Source organism: Mercurialis annua, linkage group LG1-X, assembly GCF_937616625.2.
Source record: "Mercurialis annua linkage group LG1-X, ddMerAnnu1.2, whole genome shotgun sequence".
NCBI lineage: Eukaryota > Viridiplantae > Streptophyta > Magnoliopsida > Malpighiales > Euphorbiaceae > Mercurialis > Mercurialis annua.
The window spans coordinates 56846600-56867346 of record NC_065570.1 but is presented as its reverse complement, the minus strand read 5'-3'; the positions used below and the strand labels follow the sequence as shown (position 1 = coordinate 56867346).

General features: G+C 30.0%; 3 protein-coding genes across 3 annotated transcripts; 2 read left to right on the top strand and 1 right to left on the bottom strand.

The window, feature by feature from the left end:
* Window positions 1–2701: 2701 nt before the first annotated feature.
* Window positions 2702–4031, bottom strand: LOC126664808 (elongation of fatty acids protein 3-like). Its single transcript, XM_050357368.2, has one exon. The coding sequence runs from the start codon at window positions 3766–3768 to the stop codon at window positions 2929–2931; it is 840 nt and encodes a 279-aa protein (XP_050213325.1). The 5' UTR covers window positions 3769–4031; the 3' UTR covers window positions 2702–2928.
* Window positions 4032–8504: 4473 nt separating this feature from the next.
* Window positions 8505–11285, top strand: LOC126666143 (putative B3 domain-containing protein At5g58280). The gene is made up of 8 exons (XM_050359104.2): window positions 8505–8641; window positions 8723–8803; window positions 8957–9022; window positions 9113–9208; window positions 9298–9359; window positions 9468–9627; window positions 9721–9927; window positions 10778–11285. The coding sequence occupies exons 2-8, from the start codon at window positions 8723–8725 to the stop codon at window positions 11057–11059; spliced, it is 954 nt and encodes a 317-aa protein (XP_050215061.1). The 5' UTR covers window positions 8505–8641; the 3' UTR covers window positions 11060–11285.
* A 2862-nt stretch (window positions 11286–14147) lies between these two features.
* LOC126665768 (uncharacterized) lies at window positions 14148–15839 on the top strand. Its single transcript, XM_050358667.2, has 2 exons — window positions 14148–14416; window positions 14913–15839. The coding sequence occupies exon 2, from the start codon at window positions 14941–14943 to the stop codon at window positions 15625–15627; it is 687 nt and encodes a 228-aa protein (XP_050214624.1). The 5' UTR covers window positions 14148–14416; window positions 14913–14940; the 3' UTR covers window positions 15628–15839.
* Window positions 15840–20747: the final 4908 nt, after the last annotated feature.

Genomic DNA, 20747 nt, shown 5'->3' with positions numbered 1-20747 from the left:
TTGCCTTGCCTTTCTATTCAATTATGGTATATGGCCTCCACTTTCATCCTAAATACATAAGGATACCACTTTCATTTCTGTCGGCCCATAATTAACAAAGCTCATAAATCTTTTACACAAATTAATAGTATAATGGTAATTTTCCTCATTTTCCTTATTGGAGTAATAATTTTTATATTTTATAAGTTTTAGTATTGTGTTTTTAAAATATTCTCTATAATTAATAAAAATATATGAGACTACTATTTAATAAAGTAGATGTTTAATGTTTATAATTTGAAATAAAAAATTTGAAATACTGTCTATCAATTAGACGGAGGGAACACTATACTAGAAACACCAAAAATATTTATAAAAATACTACAAAAGCAATTTGCAAACATATCGTCCATAAAAATTTAATTATAAAAACATTAAATTTTAAAGTGCAAATTAATTTTGAAAAACATATTTCTTTTATACAAAAATATGATAATAATCTACTGTAAATCAATCCAAACTGACCATGAACTCTAACCCCTTCCCCTCCTACCACACACACACACATAAAAGACGACCTCCAATAAAAAAAATTAGGCATTGTCAATGATAGTTTTTAATCACTGGCCACCATCCTCGCTGGCAATTTCCGACAGAAGCCGCTGACAGTTGTCAGTCCACACCTATGTCCTCCATCCACCTACCACGTTCGACTAACGCCCATATTAACGGCTATTGGCAGAAATTGTCAGTCGACTTCAACCACCACAGATGACCACCACCCAAACATTAAATTATAGGAGCATCTCAAATGCAATACTAAAATAGAGTGTTAATTTTAAAATTTAGCATTAAATTTTAAAATGCAATTCCAATACGGTGTTATAGTTTGTGCTAAATTTAGCATATGTTATATCACATGCTAAATTTAACACAGACTATAGCATATGATAAATTACAACAACCAATAACAATTCATTATTAATTACAGTTTTATCACATTTATTTTTTTGCATTTATTATTTTAATATATTTTTTTACGTTTTTATTTTCATCATTTTAAATTTTGTGTTTCTATTTAGTTTTACGATCTCCATTTTATTTTTTAATAGTAGACCATACATCAATATAATAAAAAAAATTAAATAATTTATTTTTATACAGTTCATCGATTATCTTAATTCATTTGAAAAGCTCATTATTATATTAAAAATACATCAATTTTTTTTTTTAAAAAAAATTAATAATTTATCAAATAATTAGAAATTAATAAAATTAAGAAATAATTATCATAACAAATAATTATAATTTTTTTTTAACCTTGTGCATCATAGAATAAATTAGAATGCTATGATATCGATAGTATTTTATCACTTTTTTCATGCTAAATTTAGCATAAAAAATAGCACTACATTAAAGATGCTCTAAATTCTAAAAACTAACTTTTTGTATAGATGGGGTCTCTTAAAAAAATAGTTTTGGTCAAAGAAATATGGTCTCAAAAAAGAGAGCTAAGTATTGATGCAATTATTTTTATTTTTAAATATAGGATGTCCTTTCGTTTCTTTTATTTATATAATATAAAAAATAATTTTAAAATCCATTCAAAATATGATACATTTAAATGTTACATAAATTTTTTAAAGATTAAAATACATCGCAATTTTTTATTAATATAAAATGTTTATTTTACATGTCATTTTTAGAAGAGATGTAATAAGTTGGGTGCGGTATAATAAGTAATAATTAAAATAATAATACTTCAATGTTTTTATGTCAATCTTAGCATTAAAATAATACCTCAAAGTATATTGAATTCAAAGTATTACACTTAATATAAAATGCTAAAAACTACTATGTTTAATTATTATAATAATTATCTTATTTAGTTTATCTGTTTTTTATTATTTGACAAAAAAAAAAACAATTGTATTTTTCATAATTTTTCAATTTAATATCTTTTTAATAATAATAATAATAATAATGATAATAATAAGTATTCCATTGAGAATAAAATGAAAAGGAGAGATGATTTACCAAAAAAAAGGAGAAATCGACTATAATTTTTTCTATGTAGAAGGTGAATATTTTTTTAGTGTAAAAAATTTACACTGATAATTAGTAATTGTAAATTGTAAATTTGATATTAAATATAGCAATATGCTAAATTTAATGCTATTTATGTAGTGAATTAAAATTAAATTTTAGCACTATATAGTCTATTGTAATATTACTTTGTCATTTTAGTGATTACGTATATGCCAAATTACGGATTCAATAATATTTTAGTACTAATTTTATTGATTTGAATCTATAAATAAATAAAAGAAGTTCCTAATTCACAATTTATCGTCCAAAATGTTGCATGATGGCAATATATTGAATTCCACTATACAGAAGCTTCCTTTCTTTGTTTTTCCAGTCAAACATCACAACGAAGAAAAGAAAACTCGCGTCCCATAAAATATACTCCGATTGGTCAAAAGTCTCGAATTGTAAATAAGACAATCAGAAGTTTCCTTAGGATTAAAATTAAAGAAAATTCTTATACTCCAATATAGTCACATCTGCTAGGCGGCAGCATGCAATAATCAATTAAAACAATCCAATCTTTACTAAAAGAAATGTAATGTCATTACGCAAATTTGTATCTTTACACAATTGAATGTCAGTTACAGATGAAGTAAAGGATAGATGAAGTAAAGGATTGAAATTCTCTCATGTTCAAATGAACATGAGAAATCATGTTCACTAATCTACACCATTTATTATAAAATAAATAGTGTAGATTAATTTAATTAAATTTGGATTTTTTAATCTATATTATTCATTTTGTAATGAATTGTTTAGATTTAATGAACATGAATCCTAAAGCAAAACCCAATTAATCAGGAAAGCTCATCATTCAGATTTTTCACTATTGTATTCACCTACTGCAGTAGCTTTCATTTATATCAGATGAGCCCTAACGTAAAACCTCAGAAACAAAATCAAAATCATGCCATTTAGTACAGAATTTAACCCCCAAGCTAACATCCCATTGCATCCACCTTTCAAGAAATGCAGAAACAAAACTCCAAAATGGCAGATCAGATTACACCCCAATAATACAAACTGACAATTCACAACAAAAAGGAAATTAGCCCTCGGCAACCCTATCGCCGTCCAGAATCGATACCCGTAAACGACAGCGTATAGCAGCGTCGTTAAGAGTATGGCTAATACTTGAAAAGACTGAGAAAATTCTAGCCAAAGAAACGACATCACCAACAAAATAGACTGATTAAAGAGTGTAAAGGATGATAATTTACGATATTGTAAGATTGTAAAGAATGTTCGGAGTAAATGAAAGAATCTAGAGAGGTAAAAAATGTATGACCAGAAGAAAACTCTGCCGGTGGGTCTCGTGCCCAGTGGGAAACAGAGGAGCCATTGGAAGGCGGAGGTAGTTTTGGTTCGTCGCCAAAGCCAGCGGCTGTCGTGGATATCTGCTACTGCTGATAATAGTAAGCCGATGAAAATGAAGGCGGAGATTAACGAGACGGCGAGGCTGTGGATTGCGGGGATTGGACCGAGTGAAAGGCGGCGGTTGCGGCTGAGGAGGAGGGAGAGAAGTAGGTGGAGAGTAATGGCGGAGGTGATGTAGATGGTTATTGCAGAGAAGAGGAAGAACCATGAAGAACCCCATGTTTGCGTAATGCTCCAACGGAAATTTACGACTGATGGATGCTCCGATAAGCAGGTTTTGAACTCCGATATCGTAGATGTTGCCATGTTTGTTACTTGCATTTACAAAAACAAGAAGTAAAGAGAATTTGATAAATGTTGAGGCTTGGCTGCTGGACTTTTGAATTAGAGGTCAGCGCAATTGCATTTCATTTTATAGCTAAGCTAAGGATTGGAAAATATCAGATGTTTTGCAAAGGAGACTTTTCAATTAGCATATTTAGTTGATGTTGTATGTACACATTACATTAGTCTATCCTCTGTGCTTTGAAGAGAATGGAAACGCTAACAAATTGTTTTTACAGACTTTCAAGATTCAATATGGAAAGCAGATTAAGAAGATAATTTTAGCAAGTCAATCATGAAATGTCTAGAAATAGCAAAGCACCGCAATGTGACTTGTTTCATGACAATTGCTCGGTGCCACCTATTGGATATACTATACGTATGCATTTGGATTTTAATACAGTCAAAATCAAATGAAAGTTTAATTAATAAAAGGCCTAATGGCAAAAAAAACCCAAACCTTTACGACTTGTTGCAATTATATCCAAACCTTTTAATTTTTGCAATAATATCCAAATTGCATTTTTTTGTTGCAATAATATCCAAATTGCATTTTTTGTAGCAATAATAGTCAAATTAATGGCTAAATTTGTTGTTTTCAATTAAGATATTAGGATATTATTATGTCTTGATGTATAATAATATAGTAAAAGTCCCCAGAAATGGCAAAAAACTCAAAAAAATTCACATAAAAAATGCAATTTGGATATTATTGCAACAAAATAATGCATTTTGGATATTATTGCAAAAATTAAAAGGTTTGGATATAATTGCAACAAGTCGTAAAGGTTTGGTTTTTTTTGGCCATTAAGCCTTAATAAAATGAGACGAACCAAAATTTATTATTAAAATAAAATAAGGCCATAGTTTGGATATTTGAAGAATTAGTCACCTATTAATATAAACATAAGGTTACATATTATTATGGTCACGGAACTTTTAAATTATTTTAAAAAGAATTTTAATTTTAATTTTAATTTATTTCTTAGAAATCATTAAATTTTTATTTTTATTTCAAAAAGAGAATCATCTTCAAATTAAAGTTTTTATAAAATACAAATCATGTCAATAATCTAATTATATATAAAGTAAGCTAGTATTGAATTTTAAACTAGATATATAATTTGACAATATTTTTGAATGAGAGAAATATTTTTAAATCAGATGACCACATAAGCAAAATATAATCTAAAAAACTTTTATGAAAATAAAATTAAAATTTAATAATCTTTAAAAAATCAATTGAAATTCATTTTTTTTTAAATAACTTAAAAAATTTATGGACACTTGAAAAGTATTCATCTCTACAAACATAACTTCTGCAAGTGTTGTAACTTCTAGAAGATGGGTCGTCTCTCAAATATTACTTGACGTTCTAGAAAACTAGGTGAATTAGAATTAAAAGAGCTAAGACATGTTGTCATGTTCTGAAATGAAAAACATTACTTCAAGCACATGAAAAATGAGAACCCATAAATTGTCTAGGCAAAGATAAATGGTTTACAGCTTCAAATTGTTGAATGATCTTGACCTAAAATTTATACGTGAAATGAGTTTATCCTTGATGAAGTAAGACAAATGTGGAATGATTATGTCGAAGGTATGTGTAAAAATTTCAAACGGATACATAAAATTTCAGTAGAAACTATATCTTTAAATTTTTATATAAATTATGGACTAATCTTTACTACAATATTAGTATATAAGGTATATAATTCAAAATGTCTATGGTTATTTATTTGTTCAAATAAAATATACTAATTCCGCACAAACTATCTTTACCCATCTGTAAGTTTTAGAGGATTAATATAATGATAGAGAAATTATATTAATTTTAAGGAATTTAAACTAATTTTTTTATTCTCATTATAATAAAAAAAATTATATATTATTTTATTTTATAATCAATTAATATAAAATATTGCTAATTAATTTTCATTTTCATTATTTAAGGTAATTTATTAATATTTATTTCAATAGATTTATTATTATTTCATTTTATTCGCATTTCATATTTAATAGTCAAATAAACATTAATGGCTAATAAATTTAGAAATTATCCAACTTTCAATTATTATTTTCAATAGCACCATCACCTTATAAAACGGTCAACTGCACCTTATTTTTGCGTTTCAATAGCACCTGAAGCATCAAATTTAACACTCTTTTCATTTGAATAAAATTTAAAACAAATCCTTCATATTTACCAGATATTCCAAATAACATTTACTGTTATAAAAGACTACAAAAAAAATTTATTATCCATAAAATTTAAAAATTTATAATAAAAATTATTTAATACAAATAATTAAATTCCGATCAATCGCCACCTACCTCATACCGCTGCTTTCAGACCCATTACCGCCACGAATTACTCAATTTTCTATTAAGAACCGTTCTTGACGAAGAACTGTTAACGTTCTTGAGGAAGAACAGAGCTGTTCTTCCTCAAGAACAGCTCGCCCTTGCTTGTCCTTCGTTGGAGGAAGAAAACAACTCGTCCTCCATAGAGGACAAGCAAGCTGTGCTCGTCATTCAGTGGAAACATAAAAATACAAAATTTGGTGCAATTGAGCATTTTATAAGATGATGGTGTTATTGAAAAAAATTGAAAGGTGGATAGTTTTTGAGCCTATTAATCTTAATTAATACATGATTATAATTTATTTTGGCAAATATTTATTTATATGTACTTAAAAAAAAAAGACTAAACTCATTATAAAATTCTTATAATATTACTTTTTGTTTCAATTGGTCCTTAACAAACTCTTTATAATCATTTAATTATTTATTTTATGCACATGTGGTCTTTTAGGTATAAAACAACATTATTTCATACAATTAAACTGACTACGTTTTTTGTCGTATCGTTTGCAAAAGAACCGTAAGTGTACAAATTAAATAATTATTAAAGAGCAAGTGGAATAAATATTAATACTACAGTAGACCCTCTAATAGTTAATATTCAATAAATTAATAATTCTAATAATGAATTGAAAATTGAGGGAACCAACTTCGTTCTACGTCTGATTATTAATAATTCTGTTTTTTAATAATTAATAAAATTTAAAATATATTTTATAGGAATTTTAATTATTACAGAGATTTTTCTAATGAAATATATAATGATTGATGATTTATTTAGAATAACACTAACCTTAATCTATAAGATGAAAGTTGAAATACCATCAAATTATAATTTTTTTTTTCGTTTGAGAAAATTTCATGGAAAGTTATTAGATGAACAAATAAAAGCAAGTGAAGCATCTCTAATATAAAAAGATATTAAGAATTATTTTACTTCATGAATACAGCTTTTTGATAATTACTTTTTAGTCCAATATTAAGTTGATATTTTTTGAACTTAATATTAAGTTATTTCTTTTGAATTAGTGATTGTGAAATGTATTTAGTTGATTTTTTTACAATATAATATTAATATTAGGTCTACGAATATAGATGCTTTAAAATATATTTTATATTTTTTATAATATAAATTCGATAAATATTAATTTTAATAATTAATAAATTTTTAATCCACCATATAATTATTAGAGGGTTAATGAACAAAGGATCAATTCGCCCCCTCAACTTGGCACGAAATATCAAACGAGTCATTCTCGCCGCTTTTGGTACAAATCAACCCAAAACTTGCGTTTTCGTATCAAAAAAGTCCCTCGGCAGCATTTTCCCAGTCGCGCCCCTTAGAGTGTGTTTCACTCTCCACTAACAACATGGAAAAAAGTCTAAATCAAGCCTTATATTTAGTTCATCTTTAAATTGGCACTTAACCAATTTAAATTTTTCATTACAATCCTTATAATTTAAAAAAATCAAATATTAAATAAATGAAATAATAAATTTTTAGGGACTATTACTGCCCTTTTTCTAATTTGTAACCTAAATCCTAAAACTACAAAAATGTCAGCACCGCCTTCTTTCTTCCCTCCACCCTGCCACTACCTCCGACGAACATCAACTTCTTCGTTCAACACTATCCTCTTGCCGCCTTCCGTCCTAGGTCGTTCTCCGGTGCTGCTTCTACAGTTCAAAACTGCAGAAAGGCAGATCAAAAGATCCTCCGCCACGGCTGCTGCTCCTCGTTCAACACAGTTCGCCACCTGCTGCTGCTCCTCGTTCAACACCGTTCGCCGCCTGCTGAATGAACGATTCCGTTCATCCTTTTGAAGATGAACGAATTCCTTCATCCTCAAAAGGATGAACAGGTTACTCATTCTCAAGAGGATGAGCAGGTTGCTGGGTAGGCCGGATAAAACGACCGGTGGCGGGAGTATATGGTGGCCGAAATATGCGGTGACGGCGGTATAAATGTGGGGAAGAAGACGATTAGGGTTAATTGTGTTTTTTTGTCCAAGGATTAATTGTGTTTAATTAGGATAAATTATGATATAATTAGAGTTTTAAATAAATAAAATAAAATTTAATTGTATTTTATTAGTTTTATTAGGATATAATTAAAGCTTTGATTAATTAGAATATAATTAATTATGATTAATGAAGGATATTTGATTAATTAAATAAAATTAAGAAACTCACTCTCCGAAGGGCTTTTTTGATACGAAAACGCAAGTTTTGGGTTGATTTGTACCAAAAGCGGCGAGAATGACTCATTTGATATTTTGTGCCAAGTTGAGGGGGTGAATTGATCCTTTGTTCGAGGGTTAATTGTAGTGTATAGATATTTTACGATGAATTTAGCCAAAAAGGAAAGGGGAATTTCGAATTTCAAAAGAAGCGCTCATATTTTCACAAGCAAAGCCCATCTCTCTGCATAAAGCGGAAAAACACTGTTTCACTTTCCCCGGAAGCTGCCGAAAGGCAACTTCGCAGCGCCTTTCTTGTATCACCGGTAAATTGTTCATTTTTTAGGTCGCTGATCTATTTCTCTGTGGAGACTTCTATTTTACTGTGAATCAGCATTGTTTTTAAGATGGCGAGGGAAAATGACAACGGCAATACTTATGAGGAGGCTCGCAAGCTTCGGCTTGAGGAAAACAAAAAGCGCTTCAAGGTAATCTAATTGCCACCCACCGTTTTATTTTCCTTTCTAGGGTTTTTTTTAAGACTGAGCCAGGCCAAAAAATTATATCAAATTTTAATAGGTAATCAAGAATGTATGAATGCAGTGATTGATTTGTTGTGTTTCGGTTTCATCTGTTTGAAGGACTTGGGAATTTCAAATTTAACAGAAAGCCTGTCTAATCTCACTTCTCCTGAGAAGAAAACCAAGGTAAAATTCTGCTCTTTTGTTAGTTATTATCTGTTAATTAACCTCAATTTTGAACTTGTCATTTACTTTTCTTGTTTTTGACATGCTTAGCAACGCCTTTCAAAGCCAAAATCAGCAATTACTGAGCTCATTGAACCAAGACGCTCTACTCGAACACGAAACCCAATTATTTCCTATGGGGATGATGTATGTATCAATCATTGTAATTGGATTCTGCAGATGAGTAGATAATTTTTTTGTGCTAAACAATGAATGTCTCGTCCTTCTTCTTTCAGGTCGACTTCGACGAACGACCTTTACGTAAGAGATCTAAATCAAGTTCGTCATCATGGACAAGGTGAAGATTCTCAATTTTTTTTTAATGTGACTATCTGAGGTACATTTTACATTATGTATGCGTATTACATTATGGATAAAAGTAATAGTGTGCTATGGATTTCTTTAGCTATATTGCAAGGCCATTAAATGAAGTTAAACTAGCATCTTATGAAGATCGAACTCGAGCCCTTAGTGTTGCAAGGGAATTTGAGAGTAATCTGCAATCTGGAAATCCATCTTTTGTCAAATCAATGGTTCGGTCTCATGTTTATAGCTGTTTTTGGTTGGTAAGTCGATGAAAGCGAAAGCTTTTTCAGTATGATATTATGTTTCTTGCTAGAGAGACATATCCAGTATGCTCATTTTTCTTTGCATTTTAGGGGCTCCCTACTGACTTTTGCAAGCACCATCTTCCAAAAAAAGACTCCGACTTGATACTTGAGGATGAAAATGGTGCTGAATACGATGCAAAATATCTTGCCCAGAGAACTGGGCTTAGTGGTGGTTGGAGAGCATTTGCGTTGGATCATAAATTAGATGATGGGGATGCTGTTGTATTTGAATTGGTAGAGAAACACAAGCTTAAGGTATGTTCATTCATATTCTTATCTACTTAGTGTTTTATGGCTTACCTTAACTAGCAACTCAAGTATTTTCATCAGAAAAATACATTCAAAATAATTAGCTTTTATGGTTCTAATATCTACTAGTAACAATTTACAATTCCTAGTGAAAATATTGAATGATTGGAGTTTGCAACAATAATATAAGGTCTTCTCAACATTCGACCTTATTAAAGATAAAATATATATGCATTTGAAGCATCTTTTCTCCAAGATTGCTAAGATAATTTCTTTTGCTGAAGCATTTCTCTTTATCCTTTTTGTTTGTTTTTGGAACTTATTAGAATGCCTTAGGCATGATAAATGAATTGAAACAAACGTTTATTCTTCCAATCATTCATGAGATTTGCATTGTTTGTTCCACAATCTTAGTGAAATACAAAGGTGCTGGATTCTTTCTCATAGAACAAAGTGTCACTGCGGTCACGTTAGGATCAACTAATTCACATTTAGCTATTTGAATTAATTAAGAACAGCACTCTCTAAAATATCAATTAACTCATAAAGTGAATCATCGCGGCCCGTGAATGTATTCATTTTGTAGAATTTGAGGGTTAATTGACCTAAAATTTAGAGAGTATTATATACATGTTGAAGGACGGTGACGAGTCTGACGACCCTTTGCTTTTAGAGATTGAGCTTTGTGCTATTTCTACCTTAGACTCCCTTTGTCATTTACAAATCTTCTTGAAGTTTTTCTAGTTTTCTGAAATTGAAAGAAAATTTGTGTAAGTGTAAGCAAATGGTAACACACGACACGGCATCTCGTTCACACTTTTTGGAGAACAAAAGTAAAGAGTTGATTAACCTGCAGGTTTACGCATTTAGAATACGGTCACCGCAGATCACTCAAAACGGCTGTGATGCTGAAGAGGAAGATACGAAGACGGAGTCCATTGAGAAAAATGAGTGTATTGCCGAAGAAGAAGATAACAAGACGGACTTCATTGAGCAAAATGATTTAGTTGCTGAAGAAAACAAAAAGGAGAAATCAGGTAGAGAAAAGAAGGCAGATTCAGTTGACAAAGAGGCTAAACAAAAAGGTGTTAAGAAGGCTAGAAAGAAACCTGAACCTAAATTATTCAGGAGAAAGTGAAATGTAAAGCCAGCTTAATCACTCTTCATCAATCCTTAGCTATGTCCTCTTACTCAGATCTCTAATTGTCCACCATATTTAATCCAAATTCCTCGTTAATTATCAGTTGCTATTAAATTGAGACGGATCCCAAGAACAATCTGTATTTGGTTTACTGGCAGAAATACATTTTCTTGTATCATCTTTGAATATTGAAAACTTAAAGTAAATCAGAAGCTTATAAATATATGGCATCCACATGGCAATCATACTATGTTTTCCAAGCTAAGAATTGGATTGGTAGGGTAACTTGTTACAAGATGACATCTTCTATTTAGAAAAACTATTATCTATAAATTACAATTATCTCGTTGTTTTACAATTGCATCGCTTTAACTATTCACGCTATTTTGATGAAACGATCACTGCATCCGACGTCCATATTTGGTTTTATAGTCCTTTTAATTTCTCATAATCTTCCATTTTCAAGTCTTTAGATATATAGTTTTCATCTTTAATAATTTCATAATTTATCATTTATGTCCAAAACACAATTTGAACCTCATGCCAAAAGATTGGACTTCACTTCTTGCCAATTGAGTTATAAATCATTGGTGAAGTTGTAGTTACTAGTAAAACAAATTTATGCTTAATATACATTCATTAGAATGCAACGTTAGCTCATTATGACGGAAATAAAATTTTATTAATAAAACAATTTTTACTGTAATAAAATTTTAATAAATATATATATTGATAATAAATTTTAAATACTGCACTAAGGAAGAAATTAGTTCATATATTGTGAAACAAATCTTTTCCTATTAGTTGTTACTTTTTCTTGTGAAATTTGTACTACCACGAAAAAAGTGACATTTTATATAAAAAAATTAAGAAAGCACTAAAAAAATAGTATTTATACTATTCTTCTTCTTATTTATCCTTATTAATGACATTGAAATTTTCTATACAATTTCTTTCAATGAAGATAATATCTTTGAAAAAATATTAAAAAAGTGTAAAAAAAAAAAATCAATATAAAATCTTTTAATTTTTTTTAAAAATCGAACGCCGCAAAGTGGAATATAGACGTCTAAAAAAGAAAAGAGGGAGTAATAATATTGTAAATAGGACGGTTTGGACTAAAACAAGTAAATATTTGATTAAATAGAATTAATCAATTAAGTTGGCTTAAATATTTTATTTTTTTTAGTTAGTCCAATATGTTTGGTTGATAGAATAATTTGATTAAAAAATCAAATCAATTTACCAAATTAGCTAAACTTTTTTATCAATTTTATTTCATTGGATTAATTTTATTTTTAAACTTTTGATTAATTCAGTTATCAATTAAAAAAATAAAAATAATCTCAATGGAGTTAATTTTAATTATTCTTTTTGTTTTTTTTTTGAGATTATAATCTTTTTAAAACGTAATTTAATTTACTAATTTATTATGTTATGAATAATTCAGATTAGAGGAGTTTAAATTATATTAAGTTAATTTTTAGAGTAAGTTACTAACTCCTCCTGTGTTTTAGTGGAATACATTGATTTTTGTAAATCCACTATGACACCTCTCAAGTTTAGATATTGTAGTATCACACCTATCTAGTAATTTTTCTATTAGTCAACTCGGTTAAAAGGTTAAACCTTTAAATTTATTTTTTATCCAGTTTCAACTGAAAATTGTCAATTCTGTTTTTAGAAAAAATAAATTAATCATTTATTTTTCTAAAATACTAAAAATATATTTATATATCTGATAAAAAAATAAATCTAAAAACATTATGTAACATGTCAACAAATAAATTATTACCTAACTATATTGATGTTGAAAATATTAGTTTTTTTTTATAAGGATCAACTATTAATTATATTGATATATGAAAAATAATTAGAATTTGATGATTTATAGAATATATTCATGTTCAATAATATTTATAAACAGTCGCTTAAAATTTTGTCTTTAAAATATTATTTAATTATTTTATATTTTTTAATAATTTTTTAAAATAAATGTTATTATAATGTTACATCATATTTTTTTTATTTTTATTAAATTTATTTTTATTTTAAAAAATGAATAAAAATTAATTTTAATTTTTTTGAGAATTTTCGAATTAAACTGAGTGAAAAATCAGTTTAAGGGTCAAATCTAACTCTTTGATCAAGTTGGCTAATAAAAAAAATTGTCAAATGGGTGTGATAGTATAATATATCTAAATATAAGATATTAGAGGTGGCCATGGGCCGGGTCAGCCCATAAATCGGCCCGGTCAAACCCGCCCCAGAACCGGTCAAACTCAGAACCGGACAAAAACCGGCCCGGAACCGTATAAAGGCCGGTTCCGGGCCGGTTCCATATTTGTTGAACCATGAACCGGCGGTTCAAGAGTCGAACCTGTTGATAAAAAATATATATTATATATTTAAAATATATATTATATTTTTATCATATAATATATTTACTTTTGCAATAAAATATATGTTATTTTGTTTTAGTTAAATTTTTGGTTAATATTTTATTTTTTTTTATTTTTTTTTATAATACTATCTCTGTGAGTTATTTTATTGTTGAATTACATTTTTTAGTAATTGAAGTTTAATTTAATTTTAATTTTTTTCTAAACCGTTTTAAACCGAAACTGGAACCGTCCGGTTCCGAACCGTCTCTTAGGTGGTTTCGGGCCGGTTCCATTTTTTCTTGAACCGTGACCCGGCGCTTCCGAACCGAAACCGCCGGGTTATAAATCGTGGCCACCTCTATAAGATATGTCATATTAAATTTACAAAAATCAAAAAGTAAATTAGTGTATTCCACGGAGATTTAAATAATTTATTCTAATTTTTATTAGAAAAAATCCAATTTTTTTAACCCATCTTACGTAGCAAAATTCCATTCGTACAATTCCCATCCACTAATATATATATTAAAAAACAGAATTTAATCAATTCACTCTTTAATTACCACATCAGACTGTACTAAAAGGTTGGTCGAAAGTGTTGGGTTTTATAACATTACTCTCTTTATTATTCCATAGCGTAGATTAATTTTTGAGAGTATCCTAACCAGTTCTTAACCGGACAGTTTTGCTCACCCTAGTTGCCACAAAAGGAGGTTAAATATGCCATTAGATTAGTGCCAGGTGGTAAAATCTGGAGATACCAAAACCAAACGGTACGCGCTAAACATGGAAAATCAATTTGGCATGAAAATTTTCTCGATTTTAAAAAACAAAAACAATTAAAATCAATCTTCATCACCAAATTTTCCTTGGAAATTTCTTCCTCATCTTCATTTTGACTTTTTTTGGATCGATCGGTTCGTGGATCGGTCGATCTTTCAATTTTGTTCTGCAAGCATTTGACATCAAGGTCAGTATTTCATTTATCAGTATCTTATTACTCTGTTAATTACTTGTCTTTCTTGTTTTACATTAATAGTGTTTTGTGTGGAAAAGTATCTTTGATTTGTTATTGATTGCTTGAATGATAACCAGAAGTATTTAGTCTCAATTGTTAAAGAGATCTGATGATTTTTTTAGTGTTTTGGATTTTATTAGACTTTTTAATTCTAATTTGGAGGCTTGAATTTATTTGTACAAAAGTAATTTAGTTTTGGTTTATAGAATTGACTGTACTGTAGAATCTTGATCGTATAAGACCTTTCTAGGTGTGTCAGTGGCTTTAGGATAATTTAATATCAACTGTTCTTCTTTTTTAAATGATTCATTCTCTCTAATTCATGGTGAATCTCTCAAATGTATAGTGTTTAATGTAGATGGTGGTCAGTCTTGAATTTTTGTGCCATTTTCTTCTTGTTGTTTCTGCTTGTGTTCATGTAGTTTTGTGTTATAATTTTTATCGACAGGACGGATTTTTGCGATAGTACTTTCGGGATGGCGAGTAGTGGGTTTGGGGAATCAACAAGCAGGCCACCCCAAAACCCTCAATTTTCAAGCAATAATAATAATAATGGTGATGCTGGTAATTTTGAATGCAATATTTGCTTTGACTTAGCACAGGATCCTATTGTCACTTTGTGTGGCCATCTTTACTGTTGGCCTTGCCTTTACAAATGGTTGCATTTTCACTCGCAATCTAAGGAATGTCCGGTTTGTAAAGCTTTAGTGCAAGAGGAGAAGTTGGTTCCTTTGTATGGTAGGGGTAAAATTTCAACTGACCCTAGATCGAAGTCTATTCCAGGTGTTAACATTCCTAACCGTCCGGCTGGACAGAGGCCTGAAACTGCTCCTCCGCCGGAACCCAATCATTTTGGACAACATGGGTTTGGATTCATGGGAGGGTTTGCCCCTATGGCAACAGCTAGGCTTGGCAATTTTACGCTTTCTGCAGCTTTTGGTGGTCTCATCCCTTCACTTTTTAACCTTCAAGTGCATGGATTTCCCGATGCTGCCATGTACGGTGCAGCTGCTAGCTTTCCTTATGGTTTTTCTAATTCGTTTCACGGTGGCCATGCACATGGGTTTCATCAACACCAAGGGCAAGGACAGCAAGATTATTATCTAAAGAGGCTGCTTTTCTTTATTGGTTTTTGTGTTCTTCTTGCTCTCCTATGGCAATAGATTAAGTCTGTTATGGTATCTAGTAATGGATATGTAGGGCTTCCCAGTTTAATATCTTTTGTAAATCATTTAGTACATTTATTCTGGTTCGATACTCTGTAAAGTGTTCGTGATACTCCTTTAGCTTCTCTAACTTTTCACTAGCTATGTGGAATGTTATTTGTATGCTTTTTCTTGTATTACAAGTTATTTGGGCTGTTCATGCTTGGACATGGCTTGTGGCTTTTAGTTGAAACTAGCAACTGTGTTGAGGCTGGTGGGTGTAGGTGATGATCAAAATTTAGAAAGGAGGAGTAGTCAGATACTTGAGGAGGTTTTGTGCTGTGGTTGGAGTTACCGTCTTTAGTTTATGATTTTCTGCTGGTCTCTCGGTGCTTTGAAATAGGTGGCATTGGTACTTAGTTGTGTTCTTGTGCATAAGCTTTACTTGTGGCTCTTCACCATTCAGATCATCTATTGTATTTATGTTATCTTCACTCTTAAGAGGAACTTCTTCATACGCATGTGCTTTTGTTCTGGGATTGCGCTCTCTGAGAAGGATTCTTTCCCGTGTTTCGTTCGAATGTCTATGGTTTAGTAAGGCTTTCCGAGTGTTCTCAGAGCGTATGGACTTGAGAGGGTTATCGGACCATGGTGAGGATTGTATGGACATAATTGACTACATAGGTTATAAGTATCATGTCTGTTTAAATTTTGAACCCTGTTGACAGTATGAGTACAAGGTTGGCTTGCTTGTTCTATTAATTTCTGGATTTTGCTAGACCATACGGAGTATATCCTTTTTGCTTCGAGCAGTTACACATATGAGCCAGCTTGAATTGAATACTTACCAGGAATGGATTGAATAACGGGAAGCTCTTACAGGAGCAACTAATTTTGATTCCCAAATTCAAGTTTTTATGAGGTAACAGAGCTTACTACATTGGAATTCATACATCTGGGCATGTGCTTTTGCTGCTCCTCATTGTTCCGTCTCAATTATTAAGCGGTGAAATTGGGTTTGATTTTGAAATTGGTAGGGTACACTTTAGTCCCAGACTAATAAATGCCAATAAGTGAAGTTGTAGGTCTAATACGAATTATCCTTCCGCTGATTATTTGGAGCATAATTTGTTGCTTTACATTTTTTTCCCCACAAACACATGTGGTCCCATATTACTATTAGGTTTAAATTTTGAGCTATCAACTCACCATTTCTCTCAATTAGGAAATGAAACAAAAATATATATTCTTTTCAAAATCAAAACGATTTGAATCTTTAGGAAATTAAATCAAACCAATTGAACTAATCGGTTCAGTTTAGCCTAGTTACTTCAGTTTGGTTTGTACAAAATTTAATTAAAATGTTTTATATCTAAAACCGAACTGAACCATAAAATCAAAATTGTTTTGTAATATCAAACTGATCGAACCAAAATTATCAATTCGGCCCGGTTAGTTTTTTTCACCCCTACTCTAAGTGAGATGATCAATCATTTTAGAGGGCAATTTCTTGATTGTGGCCCCTTAATCCCAGAGAGTCCTCTTTTTCATCACATGGGTTGCCTGATTTGAAAGTTGAAGTTATAAGGCAACATGCATATTCTTATTTGGTGCCTTTGCTTGTGCATGTCAGCCTCAATTTACTCCTGTTCAATTCATTACAACTTTGTCTTTGTGTCTGCTTAAATTATTTTGAGTGTACTGTTGAGAAGAAGAGCTCTGTGCCAGTAATTTATTTCTATATGTTCGGTGCTGTAAAGTAACGCATTTAAGCTTGAAAGTAACATCAGCCAATAATACCTTGTTCTAGTACGGTACTGATAAAGAAATAGAGGTGAACACGTAGCTTTCAGATTTCAATGTGGGATATTTTTTTTTCCATTTGAGACTTTTGTAGATATGCTTTTATTATATACGACAATACATATTTTTCTGCATCGAACTTATTATACTTGTTTTTTTTAAAGGTCAAACTTATTATACTTTAGATATAGGTAGAGTTATAATTTTTTTTATTTAGACTGAATTTTATATAAATTTTGTTGGATATTTTTGAGAAAGTGAAAATGTAGTGTGTATTTACTCAACACGGCTTGCACCACGGTCACCGTTCGGGCGGTGGTGCAAGTCGCGAACACTACTGTTTTCATGTTAATAAACAGCCGCGGCACACCAAAAAACGCGGATCACCACGATTTGCATTATGACCATGTTACAAACCGTGGTGTTTATGAGTTCAGGTCATGAATCCGTCCCTTTGAAGTTTCATGCAAGAATATAACAATTATGTCACGCATCTTCCGTGTTTGGACGTTGTAAACATTCCTATAATATCATTGGGTAATTGATCAAACTGCAGCAAAACTGATTTTTTCCAATCTATAACAATTCTAAAAGATCAAGATATTTATATTAGTGTTGTTTGTTGATTCTTCACTTATTCTGTTGTTCTTGTTCTTGTAAATATCATACAACAGATTCTTCTCATACAAAGTTATGAAAATTATTCATATAATGAAATCATGAATTTTCTGATCTAAAGAAAATCAAAAATACATATCAATATATGCAGAATATAGCATCATGTTAAGTTGTGAATCAGTTATATAGTTTAATATTTAGATTAGATTCGACTGGAAGTATAATTTTATTATATATTATTCGTTCTAACAAGCATGATCCTCTTATCTCAATCATTTCCATATGGTCATAAGCATCCATAAACATCCAATTCATAGTCTAATATGCTACAATGTAGTAAAAAAGCTGACATTCTTTCTCATGAGAAACACGCAAATTTATTTAAAATGTATTAACATAGAAAAATCAATAATTTGATCCATTATATTATTAGAAACGACAAAGAATTATAATGTGACAGATTGAGTTTGGATTTTGTTCTGTAGTAATCTCAATTAATCAATTGTAGCATGATTAACACAACTTGTATTTCTATAAATTTCTTATTGTACATGGAGAAGATAGGGAACAAAATTATCCATAGAAAACTAATTAAATTCCAGAAACTTCCAAGCAGGTGCCAAAACATTGACTACCATTCTTTCAATTACATTACTCTTTTCACACTTTCATATATCAAATTAAATTGTAGCAAAAATCTGGATTTTTTTATTATTATAGCCAAGGAAGGAATAATTCAATTATTATTATTTTGAAATTATAAATTCAGAATTGAAACCATAATAGGTATTAAAAAAATGAGCAATATTGTGAGAAAAAATGGGAAATGGGAAATGAAAGGAGGGAATTGTAAAGGTTTGACCGGATGCAGGTGCAGTTCAGTGACCACTGACCACACCGATTTAATCAGCTCATCACCCACACCACTTTTGGGGCTGTGGGTCTCATGTCGGTGACTATCTCTATTATTTTTTCTTTAGGGGAATTTAATTATCCATCTCTATTCTAAATTAATTAATCAACACGTAAATGGAAAACCATTTCTAATGAATAATAGATTGTATTGCAGTTTAAATATTTCAAATATATCTATCTCTATAACTCTATGGTTTTTATATTCAATTCAAATAATTCAAATAATGAAATTTATAAATCTATTGATTCCACATTTTATGAATTTATAACTCATGGATTTCAACAATTTTCAATCCAAACGGTCCCCTAATTTCAATAACTACGTTCCGGTTTTTACCGAATATTCGATTCTTATAAGAAAAGATACATATGTTTTATTTATTTTTTTATGACTAAATTTTCTAATTTCGTCAAGTGTAATCTAATATTAATATGTATCTTTCGATTGAAAATATTATGTTTGATCATAAATGAAAAATATCAAAAGGATTTGATTTTTGTTTATAAGCATGTCTAGTTGTCTACAATTATAATGTATTTATCGAAATTTGTTAAAGATAACATTTTTGAAAGATTGATCCATAAATAAAAAATTGTTGAAAAGTTATTTACTTTTGAATAATTAAGTCTTAACTAATTATTTAATCATTCAAAAATATCTCACATTATTGACTTTTTTTTCATTTATATCTCAAGCTTTTAAAATCATCAATTTTAACCATAGTCTTTATCAGCTCGATAGAATGACAGTGGTGGTGACACATATTTATAGAGAAGGCAATAGAGTTGCGGATGCATTGGCTCGTTATGGTTCATGTAATGGAGACTTTTGGTGGCAGTCAAATCCTTCATTTGTTAATTCTTTAATCTCTGATGACTTAAATGGTCATGAGAATTACAGATTTGTGAACTATTGATGTTATTTCATGAGTTTTCATTTGTCCAGTTTGCTGTTGGTCATCTTAAAAGTTTGGTTGAAAGCTTTATCATTTTTGATTTCTGGTTTGGTGGTCCAGTAAAGTTGCTGCTTGTTGATTATGGAATATTTCATGGGTCTGGGAACAAATTTGAGTTGGCTTTTTTGGAGCATAATTATCATGGATATGGAGCTTATGCTTGTTCTGCACTTTTTAGTCCTGTTAGTTATGATTTTAAGGGAGTTTAGATTTTCCGGTTGGATTTTGTTCCGGAGCTTTTCTTGTAATTGGTTTCTCGAATTTTGTAATTTTTCATTCTATTTATTTTTGTAGCGAGAAAAATGATGTATTCGCTAAGAGAGTGTCAACCTTGTTGAGATGCTCGGGTGCGATCCCTGATTTTTCGACTACAACTTCATATAAAAAAAAAATCATCAATTTTAACCAATTTTTATTTGTCACTTTTAATTGTATTATTTTTTTCGAATTGAAAATATTTTACGTCGAAAAAAGTTCAAATTCCTCCATACATGGCACATAATCTCAAATTTTAATATCTTTTAAAAATTAAAATTTATTTAGACTACGTGCAGTCAAATATAATAAAAAAAAATTGGTACAATTAAAACTAAAATTTAAAAAATCTGATAAAATTGATGATTTTAAAAATTTGAAAAATAGATAAATACAATTGAGAAGAGGTATTTTTAAGTGATTAAGCATTAAAAATTATACTTTGAAAATATGTTTTTTTTTTTTTAGTTTTCCCTTTCTAGCTAGTTTAACTATGAGCATAATTTGAATAGTCACTTGAGATTTATATTTCACCTTAAACCTTAATACTTGCTTTTGTTCCCATAGGAATCCTAATGTTACAAAAAGAAG

Coding starts and splice junctions, on each gene's coding strand:
- LOC126664808 (XM_050357368.2), bottom strand. CDS start 3,768: ATGCAAGTAACAAACATGGCAACATCTACGATATCGGAGTTCAAAACC.
- LOC126666143 (XM_050359104.2), top strand. CDS start 8,723: ATGGCGAGGGAAAATGACAACGGCAATACTTATGAGGAGGCTCGCAAG. Junction 9,023..9,112: donor CTCCTGAGAAGAAAACCAAG/GTAAAATTCTGC, acceptor TGACATGCTTAG/CAACGCCTTTCAAAGCCAAA. Junction 9,628..9,720: donor TTTATAGCTGTTTTTGGTTG/GTAAGTCGATGA, acceptor TTTGCATTTTAG/GGGCTCCCTACTGACTTTTG.
- LOC126665768 (XM_050358667.2), top strand. CDS start 14,941: ATGGCGAGTAGTGGGTTTGGGGAATCAACAAGCAGGCCACCCCAAAAC.